At 41.5% G+C, this 16,815-nt stretch overlaps 1 protein-coding gene across 1 annotated transcript in view; it reads left to right on the forward strand.

The window, feature by feature from the left end:
• Positions 1 to 16,815, forward strand: part of ENTPD1 (ectonucleoside triphosphate diphosphohydrolase 1) — a 100,365-nt gene that overhangs the window by 50,029 nt on the left and 33,521 nt on the right. The window contains exon 2 of the mRNA XM_019639086.1: positions 10,352 to 10,479. Within this exon, the coding sequence (XP_019494631.1) occupies positions 10,352 to 10,479 (128 nt within the window). The remainder of the gene's footprint in view (positions 1 to 10,351; positions 10,480 to 16,815) is intronic.

A 16,815-nucleotide genomic window follows, 5' to 3' on the forward strand; every position in this document is an offset into this window, starting at 1 on the left:
CATGGCTGGTTGGGTGATAGAGTGGGCAGAGAAACAGCAAAATCAACATCAAGCCACCAGTGCACAATTTCCCATTTACCCAATGCCCATCTTTTAGGCTCCTACCATCTTTGCCATTTTGCTCCAAACTGGAAAACCTGTTCAACTCAAAGCCTTTGGGTTTTCAGGAATTTCAATTAAGAATTTTAAATTGCTCAGAGAATTAAGAAAGGAAGGAAGATAGGGGAGGGTGAGAGGAAGAAGAAAAAAGGGTGTGGAAAGAAAGAGGAAGGGAGTAAGAAAGGTCATGTGGTAAAATATTTTAAGAATTGCTCAGTGCAGAAGGGAATTAGCAAGCAGGCCTGGGGCTACATTGGGGTGACCTTCTTGCAGAGTTGGCCAGTGACTAGTATCTGGGAGCTTGGATTTCAGGAGGGTTCTCACCATTCTGAGAACTGATGGAGATGGCTTGCTGGGCCTGGACTGCTTGTGCAGGTGGTGTGTTTGGTGCTAGGCACCTGCTCTCCTTCTGGGAGTCTGGAACATTGGGGTATGCAGGATGGAAGGTGCCTATGTGACTGGCCCCCAGTGAAAGCCCTGGGAACTGGATCTCTGGTGAGGTTCCCTGATAGACAACACTTCACATGCATTGGCACAACTCGCTGCTGGGGGAATTAAGTGTCCTATGGTCTCTGCTGGGAGAAGGCCCTTGGAAGCTTCCACCTGGTTTCCCCCAGACTTTGTCCCATACTTTTTATCTTTCCTGATTTTGCTCTATATTCTTTCACTGTAATGAGTCTTGGCCATGATTATGACTTTATGCTGAGTCCTGTGAGTCCTTCCAGAGATGTCTATGCCTTTACCCAGTGGGAATATACTGCACATATTGTTTCATATCTTACTTTTCACATATAAGATGTTTGGAAGACAGTTTGCATCAACATTCCTGGATCACAATCTTTTTCCATGCCTGCACAGTATTACATATAGCTGTACTAGAATTTATATTTCCAGACCTCAATTGATGGAACTTGTCATTTTTAGTCTTGTGGTTATAAATAATGCTGCATTGAACATCCCTATATATGCATCTTTTCACACATTAATAAGTATTATCAGCAAGTAAGATTCCTTGAAGTAGAATTCTTGGGTCAAAGGATATTTGTACTTTGCTCTTTGATAGATACTGTAAAATTACCCCCCACCAAAGAGGTAGTATGAATTTTTACTCCCACCCAAATGTAAGAAGTGCCCATTTCTTCATATGCTTGTTGATATACACAGTTTCTTTATTGAATTTTCAGTAAAATTCACCTTTTTCAGATGTTGAGTTTTATGAATTTTAATAAATATATATAGTCATCTAACCACCACAATAAAAATATAGAGCATTTCCATTATTATCTCAAAAATTCCCTTGTGGACCTTTATAGTTAATTCTCTGTCTCTGAACCTTTGTCCACTGATCTAACTTTTTGTCCTTCATTTTGCCTTTTGCAGAATATCATATAAATGAAATCATAGAGTATGTAGCCTTTTGGCTTCTTTCACTTAGTATAATGCTTTTGAGATTCATCCATGTTGTTGCATTTATTAGTAGTTTATTCCCTTTCCATTGCTGAGTAGAATTCCATTGTATGGTTGCATCACAATTTTGGTACACTCACTAGTTGATGGGCATTTAGGTTGTTTTGAATTTTTGGTGCTGAATAGAGCCATTAGAAATATTTAGGTACAGATTTTTGTGTAGCTATATGTCTTTACTCTTCTTGGGTAAATACCTAAGAGTGGGATTTCTTGGTCACAGGCTAAGTATATGTTTAACTTCATAAGAAACTGCCAAACTCTTTCAAAAGTGTCTGTGCCATTTTACATCCCCGGCAGCAATGTACAAAATTTCCAGTTGCTCTGTTTCCTTGTCAACATTTGGCATTGTTGGTATTTTTATTTTGGCCATTCTAATAAGTGTGTAATATTATATATTTATCAAACTTTAAAAATTTGATATTCTGAAAACTGCTAAAAGGTATCTCATTTTTTTCATTTTAATTTCTTTAATTAAGGGTAATTAGAATACATTTAATATGTTGAGAATATATTTCTTTTTTTGAATTGCCTATTCTTTGCCCATTTTTCTATTAGGTGGGTTGATCATTTTCTTCATGATTTTTAATGACTATATTAAGAAAACCAACTATTTCATGGTTGTTGCAGACATTTTCCCCAGTTTGTTATTTTTTACTTTGTTTATGGCATATTTTGCTGCAGAAATATTACTATGTTGCTTCTGACTTTTGTACCTCATGGGTACGAAGATGAGGATGTAGAAATGAGAGAACTTATGAATGTAAGCTGCAGAAGACAGGGGGGCTGTAAGGCTAGGTGACCTGGGTGTGTCAGTTCAGTCCACCCCCACACTAATAATATATGACCAGTACAGATTTTCTCAGTCTTTCTCATTGGTTACAAATAACGAAGGCTTGTTGAGAAAAGCAGCTGCTTTGAGAAAGTGTGGAGTCCCCAGGGCACATTTCTTCAATTTCAGATGTGGTCGAGGATTCATTTAGAGGAAGCAATGTGCTTATTGAAGAGACCATCAATACACGAAATTGTTACGCTTGTTGGCTGGGACACAGGGAATTCCTGTCTGCAGTCTGTGATATCACTTTGACGGAAACAACCCTCCTCCTTGCCAACCCTATACTTGAATATGGGTTTCCACAATGACCACAAAGACCTATTGTGCTCCATGCAATCTATGGGCAAAAAAATTTAGGAGAGGCCAGAGGGGTGTGCGTGAGGAGGTAGATGGTATAATGGGAAGAAGTGACGAGGAGAGTGAGGGAAGGGGACTCTTGCTCTTAATTTCCCACATACAGAGCAGAGCCCCTGTTGGCATTTGACTTTTGCAGTCATTAACATTTTTAGAGGCAGGCACACCAAGTGCAAAGGCAGATACTTGCTGCTAATCTGAGAAGAGTACAGCCCACAGCAAGAAGAAATGTGGGGTAGGGAGTGTGGAGTTGGCAGAATCTGATTTGCAGAAAGAGCTTGCTCTGCACACCCGCCCCCGATTCCACTGCCTGGGTGTCCTACCCAAAGTTGAGTCTCTGAGGAGTCGACCCATGATCAGCCAGGCTAGTTTAAGATAAAGGCACCCCTTTTCTCACTAAAGAACTGTAAATTCTGAGAATAACCAGCTAATTAACATTTCAAAGAGTAAAAATAAAAAATCATAAAATAAAAGCAAAGAACTTCCTCTGAAGTCCGTAGTTCAAGAGATAAGTGGAACAGGAAATGGGTTATTTTACTCAATTACTTGTCTCTCTACCTCTCTTATCATCCCCCCAACACACCTCTCTCTTCCTCTCTTATTCCGTGACTGTCTGGCTCGTGTCCATCCTGTTTCCCCTCCCTTTCTTTTGCCCTTTGCCTTTGAACTAACGGGTCATCACTGAGGACTTGAAGTTCATTTTTAGCTTTTGTGTTTTTATTGACAGTGTACTGACTTCCTTGATTTAAAAACAGGCAGAAAAAAAAAACTCGACCAAATTAAACTGCTTTATTCTCAAACTTGACTCTGGATTTATTAATTGGGAAATCATGGGGGCTGTGAAATAGAGTAATATCTTTCCCTTTGAATAGAACTTCGGGTGAGTTCTTTTGTATTGGGTCAACTGAGAAGGAATGAAGCTGAGTGATTTCTACACATCTCTAATTCAGGGCCATGGTTGAGGCAGCGGAGTGGAGTGGAGTTGAGAGACTTGAATCAAATCCTTACTCTGCTGTTTGCAAGTTATGACATTGAGCAAGTCCCTTAACCTCCCTGAGAATCATAATCTAGCTTCTGCCACTTAGCTGTAAGCTTCTGACTATTCGGGATCAAAAACCCTGCATTGTAAAAAGTACAACATTGTCTGGTGTCATCAGTGACAAAAATCCAGACAATCCCTCCAGCCAAATCATCAAAGTCAGTCACTTTTCATTGCTGGATGATGAGATTGGCTCCCACATACGGCACTACCACCACATGCCAGGCACTGTACTAAACCTCAGTCCTATGGGATAGGGTAGGGCGGTGGTGAAAAGCTTAGCCTGTAGACCCAGAATGCCTGTGTTTAATTCTTGGTTCCAACATTTACATCATTGTAACGTTGGGCAACTTACTTAACCTCTCTGTGACTCAGTTTCCTCATGTGTTGTGTGACAATAATGATGATGATAACAATGCCTGTAATTGTGACCTTATTTGGAAGTAGGGTCTTTGCAAATGTAATTAAAGACCTTGAGATCATTCTGGATTTAAGGTGGGCCCTAAATCCAATGACTGGGGTCCTGGTAAATCAAAGGAGATGGGGAAGGCTTGGGCAGACAGCGGCAGAGACAGAGGCGATGCTGCCACAAACCAAGGAATTCCGGGAGCCACTAGAAGCTGGAAAAAGTAAGAAAAGAATCTTCTCCAGAGCCTTTGGCCCTGTTGACACCTTGATTCCAGACTTCTGGCCGCCAGGATTATGAAAGAATAAATTTCTGTTGTTTTAAGTCACCAGGTTTGTGGTAATTTTTTGTGGCAGCCCTAGGAATCTGATGTAAATGATAAGAGTACGTTTACCTCATGGGATTGTGGTGAGGGTTAAATTAGTTGCTATATTTAAAGTGCTAAGAGCAGAATCTGGAATACAGCAAGGATTCCAAGTGTAGGCTGTTATGTGTCATTGCATCTTATCTAGCAACTCTATGAAGTAGGTACTATTATGACTCCCATTTCGCACGTGAGGAAATGGAGGCTTGACTCTGCTTTCGCTTGAGCCACCCCTCAGAAGTCTGTGAAGTTCGGCTTTCTGCTGGTGGATCCTGGTGACTGTTGGCTTGGTAACTTCTCATGACGATACTCTCTTGGTCAAGGTTCTCTAGTCCTGAGCTACCAAGAAGACCAAAAGGTATACAGAAGTGCTCCGATGTGATGGTGTTTACTCCTCCTTGATGCCTCTTCCCAGCCCTGGTCTTGGCACAAGCTCCACCCCAGCAGGGGCAGGCTCTCTTCAGACCAGGCTGTGTGGTTGTCCTATGACCTGACGCCATTGGGGCAGCTTCGGTACTTCATCACAAGAGGCAGGGGTGTGCTGTCTAAAAGGCCCCCCTCTACCTCTCCAGGGACTTCAAAGTCCCTGATGGTTCCTTGTTTACCCCTATTTTGCTGAGTAGATTATACAAATGACTGGAAATAAGTCAGATCACTTAGAGTAAGGGGAAGCTCTTATCAGAGACTGCAAGGCCCTACAATCAAGGCAACCAGTTACACCACTGACCATCTCTTACTCTTCTTCTCCTCATCACTCTTTCAGCCACACTGGCCTCCTAGCCAGTCACTGTCCCACCTCAGGGCCTTTGCACATGCAATTCTGGTGGCCTTAAGTGCTCTTGCTCCGGAGGTATGCATGTTTTCTCCTTATTCCCTTGACTCCTACTCAATTTCACCATCTCAGGTGGGAAAGGCTTAAATTTCTGAAGGGCTAAGAAGTCCAAGTAGACCTGTGTGGCTTTCATCTGGCAGTAGGAAGCTACCTTAGATTCCTGATCAGAAAGAGCTCTGGGAATGTCAATTATGGATTTCTGTAGCCACATGAAGGATGGATTCTGATAGGGAAGGGAATTAGAAAGTGTGGGAGATACGAGAAAGGACTGTTGTAAATGGGGGAGGGAGTGGCTGGGACAGGGGGTGTGGATATCACCATAGAAGAGGGTGGGGTCTAAGGCACCTGGAATGAAGCAACTGAGAAAGGACCTTAAAGGCCCTGAGTGTGAGAACAATTTAAATATGCATCACCAAGAGCTCCCTGATGGAAGGGAGATGGCAGAGATGGTGAGGAAACTTGGACTCTGGGAATTGGGAGAATGGCAAGGCCAGATTAGCACCAGTCCCCCGAGCTTCAGTTGATTGTTCTACCCCTGGGCTGTGTAAACACAGGAAGAACCACACTGTTTATCACGCTGTTTATTCGCCAGTGCTTATCCATGTTTGCTGTTTTGTTCTCTATATGACAAGCCAAGCATAGTCCGGATGTAACCCATCAGAAATTGGAAATGATTTGAATCTAGTGAGTCACACTGGACCTGCAGAGCAAAACTTTTGTTTTTGCCTGAAAACCGCCACATCTGCCAACACCCCAAATCTTTTTATTAATGGAGTAAAATTCTAAGATAGTACATCTTTGGTGTCATGAAGTTGAGATGCTGGGATTTCTCTGTACAGCAGAATTTTGACTAAGGATAGAACTAAATATTTTGATCTTCCCTTTAATAGGGTGCTAACTTCACTTTAATGGGATGTCATGATGGCCGTTTCTGTAAGAATAAAAAAAATGTGTTTTTTTTTGCCTCTGACATAGCTCATTGGCTTGCAATCAGTCTGTGTTTTCTCAAAGTTTGGGTTTCCTTCAGTTTTGTGTCTCTGTTAAATGAAGAGCTGAAGTTTCTAACTGGCTCTCTCACCTTAAACAGAAAATCCTTCTCACTTGTCACATGAAAGGAAAAAAAATGGGAGAGAAGTGGTAGTCTTGAATTCTCCAGTATAGTGAGACAATTCAAAGGAAAACACAACACTTTGCCATTAGATATTTTTGGTAAAAATGTTTCTTGAAATTGTTTCACGGTGTGTGATAGGAACCACATTTCTGCGAATCCACAAGGAAAATGAAGGGCTTTGAAGAGGGAAGGTAGTCATTGTGAATTTTCTATAATAGAACTTGACTGTAGCAGTCCAGGCTAAAAGAGCCCTGGGAGCCCAAGAAGAGGGGGCAGTAACCTAAGTGGTCCCCTTTTTATGAGCACGTCCTGGATAACTCCACCTGGAGCCCCATAGCTAGAATCACTTCCTAAGAAGAGTCTGGCTTCCTGCATGTGATAAGGGCTTTTTGAAAACTACCTGCCATAGTTTATGGAAAACATAGTAGATATATACAATGTCAGAGGGGCAGTAGATTGGGGGAGGAGGGTTATCACTTTGTGAGGGGTAAAATGTCTATTACATTGCTTTATACACCTGAAACTAATAATAAAAGGAAAATAAAATTAAATAAAACATCATATTTTAATTATTCCTCTGGGTAATGTAGCTGGTTACAAGAAAAACGAACTTAGCTATTATTGTTTTTAATAAAACTTCTGAAAATCGTGTATGACAAATTCCTAAACTTTCTCTCTGATCTAAGTTCTTTTTCTTAACATTTCTTTAATAAGAAGAATATAATGAAAGGCTTGAATATATTGTAATAATTTGGATATCGTTGCAAAAGCCAGGCAAATGTGGAAAAATGTACTTTGAATTGTTCAGGGATAATAATGAATTTGTAAATGTTCTTATTAGGAAAAGAAAGAAACAGTTGCAGCCAGCTATTTCCCACCTCAGGACATTTGCAGTTGCTGTTCCTTTTCCTGGAATGTTTTTCTTCCTTCTCATAGCTGGTGTTTTCTTATCATCCAATGTCACCTTCTCAAAGAGGCTTTCCTGACCCTCAGTTGAATCCCTCCACCCCAACTCTGCTACAAGTCACTGTATAGTAGTCCTTGGTTTTAATTTCTTCTTAGCACTTATCATGACCTGAAGTCATTTATTTATGTACTACTTATTTCTGATTTATCTATCTCCCCCACTGGATTGTGAATGCCAGAGAGCAGGGACCTTGTTGGTCTTTTTCATTGGATGCTAAGAGTAGTGCCTGCTTGGACATGGGAGGAAAATGTGACAGTAAAGCTGTCATACTTATGAAAACAAAGGAACTAAACACGTAGACAGTTTGAGGGAGTAAAGCATTTCAAAATTCCATTACAGTAGAAACACTGCTGCAGTGTGCTGCCCTCGGGTATTAGATTTATAATTGTTCAACCAAAGCACGTGCTTGTTATGAGCTGTGCTTGTCAATATTACAACTTTGGGAACTGAGGTAGGTAGTACTTAAGGGGCAGTATTTAGGGGGCTCTTTTCCAGATTCCAGAGTCCTGGCATCAAACAGAACATTTCTGCCATACCAGTTGTAACAGTATGTTTTGGCTTCAAGGTATTAAAACCCTGATTCTAACTGGGTTGAAGTTTCATGGGAGGATTGGATCAGGGTTGGTTGTTTTAGAAGCTCCAAAATGCCATCAAGGACTCCAATTCTGTTAATCTCTGCTCTGCCATCATTCCATGTCATGCCATCCAGGCAGGACAATATCTGAGGGAGAAGAGAGAATGCTTCTTTTCTTTTCCTAGACTTGCCCCAGCAGACTTCCTCCAGGGTCTCATGAGCCATTTGGGGGGTATATGCCCTTTGTTGAACCATTCAACAGTGAGGTTATATAGAACAATCAGGTCTGCCCCTGAGCTGGGGGTTGTGTCCCTTTCCCATGAGGCACGTGGGTTGTTGGAGGAGTGGCAGGCATCTGAACAAAACTGAGGTTCTTTTGGGAATGGAGACGGCAGGAAGTGCTATACGCTTCATCTATTGTTCCTTTGTTTGGAAGCAGTAGATAATGGTGCTGCTAAAAAGTGTTCCTCTAAGTTGTATATTGTTTGATCTGATAGGTAAAGACTGGCTCAAGATTCTAGAGGTTGGTGGAGACTGGAGACCCATACAGTGACAGTCCTTTGGATTAAGTCCAAGCTTCTGCTAAAGAGCTTGAGGAAGCGCTCTCATTTCAGTGTCCAGCTGCTGCTGCTGACCAAGAGGGGACGAGGGGGAGGAGGAGGCTCGGGCTCCTCTTGCGGCTGTTTTAATCCCATGCCCTGGCTGCAGAGAAGGGCAATCTCTCTTGGAGAACCCATCTCATTTCCACACGCATCTTTATTATGAGGTGTGATCCAAAAAAAAAAAAATACTGTGAATGCTTAAATTAAAAAAAAATTAACTACAGTAAAAGACACATTGCCATTAATCCTCCTTAAACTACTCCCCCTCACTTTGAAGACAGTTATCCCATCGCTCTTGCCATTTTCTGAAGCAGTTCTGGAAGTCCTCTTCTGTGAGTGTCTTTAGTTGCACTGTCATGGCTGCCTCGATGTCCTGAATCAATTCAAAACATTTTCCTTTCATGGTTATTTTGACTTTAGGGAAGAGCCAGAAGTCGCACGGTGACAGATCCGGTAAATAATGTGGATGAGGACACATTGTAATGTTTTGTTTTTTTTTATTTTTTATTTTTTTAATTTAGCTGAGCCATCCTGCCACCTGTTGGCAGCTCAGCGGCAGCTCAGCTTGGGCCAGGAATCGAACCGCTGTTGCACAGAGCTTGCGCTCTTGAGCGAGCTCTTAACCAACTGAGCCACTCGGCCGGCCCCACCATAATGTTTTTATTTGACAGAAATTGCCTTATACCAGAAGCGATGTGTGACACAAAGCATTGTCATGATGATGAAACCATTTGCCCATTTCTCAGGCCATTTTCTACGTGCATCGTTTCTTACATGCTCTAACAAGCCATTATAATATTCAGAGTTCACCATAGTGTTCCTGGGTACAAACTAGGCTTGCACAATTCCATCAAAGTCAAGAAACACAATTAGCATCATCTGGATGGCACTCGGCAGCAGCATTCACCGTATAATTTGATCACACCTTGTACTTTATCCTATCCTTTTTCCCAAAGCCTAAGAAAGTTTGGGGACAGTTTGGTAAGTTGAGAGAAGAAGAGAGTTATCAGAATGGAGGGAATGGGGCAACCATTCCATTTCCTGTTCACCTGTGCTATGTGATCTGTTTATTCTGATCAAAGTAACATTTGTCTTTAAATAATTCTCCTGGAGCTTTTTATTGTCCCACAAAAGGTGAGACTAAGAACAGAATAGATAAGATAATGTGAATGATGAACTATTTAAAACCCCACAGCCTCTAGCTATTACCAATTAACATATAAGTGTGGTTGAAATGCAAGGGGTCTGTCAAACCAGGAAATGTCACGGAGTTGTGGAATTTTGATGTTTGATGATATATTTTAAGTATTTTTTCACATCTTAAACATTTTGAGGTAGATTTTAAGAATGAGGAGGGCTATCCTTGCTTTTTGTTACTTGCCCCTTGACAGACCTACATGACCTATTAAGCAACCAGCCAATTTGGGATTCTTCCTCATTCCATATCTGATCAGTGATCTAATTCTGCCCACTTTCCTTACGACAGCCACTAACTCAGTCTTGGCCCTCATCACAGTATAGACACATCCATTTGTTCTTGAATTATGCCCCGACTACTTTGCAAGTGCCTCACAGGTAAAGATTAACTTTTTACCTATCTCTGATGTCTCCAGGTAGCTAGAAATAGACCATACAAAAGGGGAGAAAAATCATTGTTCAATGATTTCTTGTTGTTGATATTTTCTCTTCTGCTTTTGATTTTAGATTCTAAACTGAAGAGATTTTGTTCCAGAAATATACTGATCATCCTTGGCTTTTCCTCTGTCATAGCTGTGATTGCTCTGATAGCTGTGGGGCTGACCCAGAACAAACCATTGCCAGAAAATGTGAAGGTAAGTGTGTGTGTGTGTGTGTGTGTGTGTGTGTGTGTGTGTGTGTGTGCGCGCGCGCGCGCGCGTGTGTGTGCACATGAGGAAATCTTGGCAGTGTGGAAAGGAAGGTTATGTAAATCAGAGTATAGAGGCGGAGTTGAGGTTCTGACAGCCCAGGAGAAAGTCAATATCCATTGGATTAGGGGAGTAAAATGGAAACGGATGCTCATCCTGGGAGAGGGAATGCCTTGAATAAATTAATGGTGGGAAGATAATTGTCTTTCTGATTGTTCAGCAAATTAAATAAATAACAGAAAGAAAGACTTTATTCACCACATCCAGATCAGTGTTATACTGTGCTGATAGTCTACTATCTGGTGCTATCTCTACTTCTTACTCATTGTTTCGTTGTGGATGTGTCACAACACTGTACTCTTTGTTCTTCTTACTCCATTATTATTATCACCAAAATAACAAAATTTATCGGACAACTCTGTATAAAGCACATTGGAAATCAAAGATTGTGGAGAAGACTTGTTCCTCATCTTCAAAATATTAAAGAACACAGCAAAATCAACTTTAAAAACCCAGAGAACACATACATGTATCAGATATAGTAATTTGAAATGAATTCATGGATGGACAGATTTCTTGTGCTCCACATTTGAAGAGCTAGTTAATATCACTAAAAATAATTCAGGTCATTAACTCTGCTGTGATTTGTTTCTGCTTCCTTTCAAATTCATCAAAGGAAAATTTCAAAGACATGAATATCTCACAAGTACCTTGTAATGCGGTCATTATTTTATTTAATCCGTTAATTAGAAAGCATGTGGTAAATTTAAATTGTAAACACACCATTTTAAAGTTTCATTGAAATTACAATAAATAAATTTGCAAGGGCCCAGAATATACCAATATGCTAATGAGATATATATATACACATGTGGGTAATGTCATATCCAGTAGTTAACTTGACCATGGAATACATGTGCAGAAGTAGATTTTCTTGTATTTGAAGATATTAAACTGTGAGCCTGGAAATATGGATACATATGCCAGGCTGCCAAAACTTTTGCCACCCACCCAAATCACTTGCTGTATAGCAGAAGCCTGGATGTTACATTGACATCTGTTTGCCACACAAGTTCAGTTCACTGGGACTGTGCACAGCAGCCCCTTTGTCAGCACAAAAGACTGATATTATCTCATTGTCAATGGTTTCTTGCCTTTTAATGTTGAGTGATGTTGGCTCTCTTGGCAAAACTTCACTCAGAGTTGAAGCCTCGTGACATCTCAGTTCTGCTATTTGTTTACCAGTTGCAAATGTACACGATTGGCTTCTTGATTTGAACTTTCTACATGTTCTTATTGCATCATTGTAGAGGGAGGCTGCCCAGGAGGCAAAATCCATGATAGACTTGAGCTCTGTGTTCCCAATGAGCATTTGTCATGAATGACCTTCACTCATGAGCAGTGGTCAGTTTAAAGTCTGTTGTGATTCATGTTGTTGTGTTGTCCTGGCCATGTGGAACAAGGTCTTTGGCATTCTTTGAATAAAAGGTATGAGTATTTGAAGAGCGGGCACTGGCATCTGAAGTGAATCTTTATAGCTATCTCATTGGTTTGTTTTACACAAAGATCATTTTATATATGCAAACTAGCCATTCGTTGAGGGTATACACTAATTTTAATAAGATTCCTGGCATATACTGAGGGCAAAAGTATTTTAAGAACTTGACTTTGGTGATGGCTTTAAGTTATGTATACTGTCCAATTTGATAGTCATTAGCCACATGCAGCTCTCTCAACTTAATTAAAATTAAATCAAATAAAGAATTTTGTTCTTCATTTGTACTATCTACATTTCAAGTGCTCAATAGCCTCGTGGCTGGTAGCTACTAACCTGGACAACACAGACATAGAACATTTCCACTTCTGCAGATATTTTACATTTTTTATACTAACTTAAATCCCAGTAGGATTTTTCACTTAAAGCACATCTCAATTCAGATGAGTTACATTTCAAGTGCTCAAAAGCCTCATGTGGCCAGTGGCTACCTGATTGAACAGCACAAGTCTAGACTAAAGGTATGTCTCTGACGTCATTGATGCATTGAAGCCTTAGAAGTGGATGACATCATAGGAAGGGGATAAAAAGTGAGAAAAGAAAAGGGCAAGGACCAAGCCTGAGGAATTCCATCATCATAGAGGTTGAATAGTAAAGGAATTCCTCCTAAAGCATGGTAACAAATTGCTTTACAGAGTGCTTTGCAGTTTATGAATCATTTCCACACACAGTTCAACTTTTTCCCAGCAGTGCCGTGAAGAATGAAAGATTATCGTCATTCTCTACATAACAAAACGAGGGTCTTTGAAGCTCTCTTGCCCAAGGTGGAGGTGGGACTAAGATTAAAATGCAGTTTTCTGACCCAAAGATTGATGTTATTTCTATTTGCCTTAGTTTTTCCAAACAACACATTCTAATAATAGGAATTGAATACAGGATGTTTATATAGGGAAGTGATCCCAAAGAAACAGGGAAGGAGGGAAAGCCACCCAAAGAGGGTGTTAGGAGCCACGTTGGTCACCTGAGGCTTGTTCCCACCAGGAACCTCTGAAGAGCTGTGGAGAAAGCATTTCAGAATTGTGTGCCCTGGGGATTTATCCCCTGGTTCTCATCCCCTGTTGGTTAAGGGTTACCCCATAGGGTGTTAGCTCCCTGGCACTTCTGGGTTTGCGCATGTATCAGAGGAGCTATGTGGGTACCACAGGTTACTTAGGAGAGTAACAGGCAGCAGGAGAGAAGACCCGGGCGGAAATAGAGAGATGAGAAGATATAGCTGGGGCTGAAGTAAAAAATGGGCCGAGAAGATGTGAGGTGGCCACAAGAGGTATCTGAAGCATCACTGTTTCTATTGCTTTTTGTGGGGGAGAGGGTCATTTGTACAAATAGTTTCAGTCCAGTAGAGACATGTTAATACAGAGATAGAAACACAGTGCTTTGGAAGACCAGAGGAAGGAGTCACCAATTGTACATGGTCATGTGAAGATATCATGGAGGAGGTGATCTTGGGGCCAAGGAATAAGGAACACTGAGGAGTTTGCCAGAAGGTAGGACATTTTCTAGACAAAGGCCATATCATGTGTTGAAGGGTGGCAGCTTAGAATAGCAAGCAATCGCTGGGGAATCACCAGCAGTCCAGGATGGCTGGAATATTGAATATGGGGCCAGGAAAGAATGGTGGGAGAGGCGACTCAAGTCTGAGTTTAGTATGCCTGGCTCAGGAGTGGGCATATCATCCATCAAACTGCAGTAGTGCTCAAGATTGGCTCCATATTGGAAGCACTTGGGGAGTTTTTAAAAAATGACCATGTCTGGGCCTGACCCCAGGTCAATTAAATCAGAATCTTTGGGGGCGAAGCCAGGTATGTTTTAAAAGTTTCCCAGACAATTCTAATGAGTAGTCATGATTGCAAACCACTACTTTGAAGGTTTCAGATAGGGAGGTGTTGCCCAGATTTGTGTTCCCGAGATTCCTCTTGGCTGGAGAGCAGATTACAGGAGGAGAGACCAGTTAGGATGCGCCTGCCCGGGTCTAGACAGGGAGGATGGGGCTAGAATTAAGGCATTGTCTGGGGGGGGGGGATGTGAGAGACTCTTAGGCTGACGAGATCTTAGCCATCAGATTCCTTAGAGGACCTTTTAAGATTGAGATGGAGCACCTGGGGACAGTGATGTTGAAAACAACCTCTGCATGCTTCTGTTTAAAAAGGGTGGTGGCTATAGCTTATCCTGGTGAAACTTCAGACATGGGAAGTCTTTCAGCTAGAAGTCTTTCAGTTGTCTCTCCACCCCACTTCCTCTGATTCTTCATTCCTGTCCGCTGGCAGGTAAAGTTATTCTGCCTGCCCAGACAGCACGGGCCATGGACTCACACTGCCTGGAACTGAACCCCAGCTCTGCTCTCATAGTTAGTTACAGGACTTAACCTCTTTGAGGCTCAGTTTCTCCAATTATAAGATGGAGCTAGTAATTGATATCTCTTAGATTACTGTACGAATTAAGTGGGATAAAGTAGATGCAAATGTGGAGTGTCAAGCAGGAGGCCAGGCCCACTACGGACACATTGTGATTGATAATTCATGTGATAATCACAATTCATGTGCTAATTCCTGTCTGCCCGATGACAGATTGCCACTTGTCTTTATCCCTGCTTATTCCCATCTGACCTGCCCTTGTCTAGCCCTGCTCAGGTCAGCCATCCAGTCCTGATGATCTAGTCTTGTCATCTTGTTGTCTGACCCAGTTTGGGTTCAGTCTTGCTGGGGAGGCAGTGGCCTTATGCATGGGCCACATCTGGCAAAACACAAGAATATTTTATTGTACTGATGTGTTTACTCCCCAACTACCTACGTTGTAAGCATATCAAGAACAGGGACTGGGTTTCATTTGTCTTTGCATATATTTTATTATTCATTTGCTCAATTCATTCATTTAACAAATAATCACTGAGGCTCGACTGTATTTTAGGCCCTGGGGATATAGCAGCAAGTGAGACTGGCAAAGTCCTTCTCTTCATGGTGCTTTTAGTCTAGTGGAAGAGATAATCATGAATCAAATAATCATAAAATGAATGTTAAATTACAACCAGCACAGCATCTGACTTGGGTGGTTGCCTCATAGAAGTTTGCTGACTCAATGAATAGAGTGAGCCCTTAAACAAGTAAAACTTCTCTCTCCTTGAATGTGAAGAACATGTGATGGACCAACCTGATAGCAGGGTTCTTCGGTGTGGGAGGCAGACCCCTGCCTCAGGTCCCCTAAAGATCCTGGTTCCCCATTCTGATCCCCAGAGCCTACCTACTCAGTTCCAACCTCCGGGTTGCAGGACCTGGGAACTGACACTTTTAACAGGCATCCTGGGGCATTCTCATGCCATGAAAGTCTGGAAACCACTGCCCTGGAGATACGCAATGACCACTTAGAAAAAAACATAGGCTTTAATGAAGAAGCATTAGCTGTACTAAAGTATCCCCTGAGAAAGTGCCTTTGTCCTGGCGAATCTGGTTGGGGAGGTAGTTTTGAGGTTTGCTCGGTTCACCACTTCCTTAATTGCCTATTCATCACTGAACAGTTAGAGAGTTGTCAGATATTCCTGTTAGCACGAGCATTCCATATTCCGGCACACAGAGAGCCCCACAGGGTTCTCTCTCAGAGGCACCAGACTGACCCAATACCAAATCACATGCCTTCATTAAAAGCTGCCTGCTTCTATGGAATGCCAGCTCAGGGATCAGATGGCTTTGATTTCAATCCCAGATCTGCTACTTGCTATCTATGAGACTTCGGGCAAGTAAATTCCTGTCTATATAACTCAGTTTCCTTATGTGTAAAACAGAGATTGTACCTACTTCGAGGATGGTTGTGAGGATTAAATGGAATAGTAGCAGTGACTCACTTATCAGAGTTAGTACAGTACATCAGCAGGCCTCAGTGAGCAGCTGTCAATACTGCCTTGAGCGGGAGAAGTTCTAGGTAAGGCCCTTAACTGTGAGTGTGTTATGGTCACTGAGCTGGTGCTCCCAGGATTTCCAGCTGCTGCTAAAGGGTGGCCTGGCCCCATGCAACTGTTTTTTTCACAAGGAACTAAAGTACTGTTCTTAGGTAAGCATTTGTGATTTTATCTTTTTAAGGAAAATTTGGAAGGATTTGCTCCAATTTTCAACCTCAAATACTCCTGGAAGATATCTATATGATTTTTGCTCCATAGGATTTTAAGGTCTCATTTAAAGAACAACACCTGGAGATGGACGGTGGTGATGGTTTCCCGATGTGAATGTACTTAATATGCTTAAAATGGTTAAAAATGGTAAATTTTATGTTCTGTGTATTTCACTACAATTAAAAAGATAAAAACAAACAACAAAACTGGCTTGTATTGAAGGTCAAGTAATTCCAATTAAAGAAAAAAGAACGGAAGAAAATGGTCTCTAATTGTTTATAGGCCCTGCCAGCATGGCTGTAGCTAATGGAGACCTGATTTGTTTATAGACGACTACAGTCACATTCAAAAGCACACGCTTTGTTTATTCAGAACGACTCACTGACACAGACTGATGTGGTTGCTGAAGTAACAATTAAAGCTACAGGAACTTTTAAGAAAGATTCTGAAGAACCAGTATGTCTGAAGGGACCAATTATCATACTGTTATCCATGTTACCTGGCGTATGGGTTTTTTTGAGTGGTGGTGGCGGTGGTGGTGGAACTCAACCCTAATGGCACTACTTTATATTAGGCAGTGAATATTGACCTCTTTTTGGACCGGGAGAAGTTTAAAAGTTGTATACTTCTA

The sequence above is a fragment of the Hipposideros armiger genome, unplaced genomic scaffold, assembly GCF_001890085.2.
Source record: "Hipposideros armiger isolate ML-2016 unplaced genomic scaffold, ASM189008v1 scaffold_42, whole genome shotgun sequence".
Classification (NCBI taxonomy): Eukaryota; Metazoa; Chordata; class Mammalia; order Chiroptera; family Hipposideridae; genus Hipposideros; species Hipposideros armiger.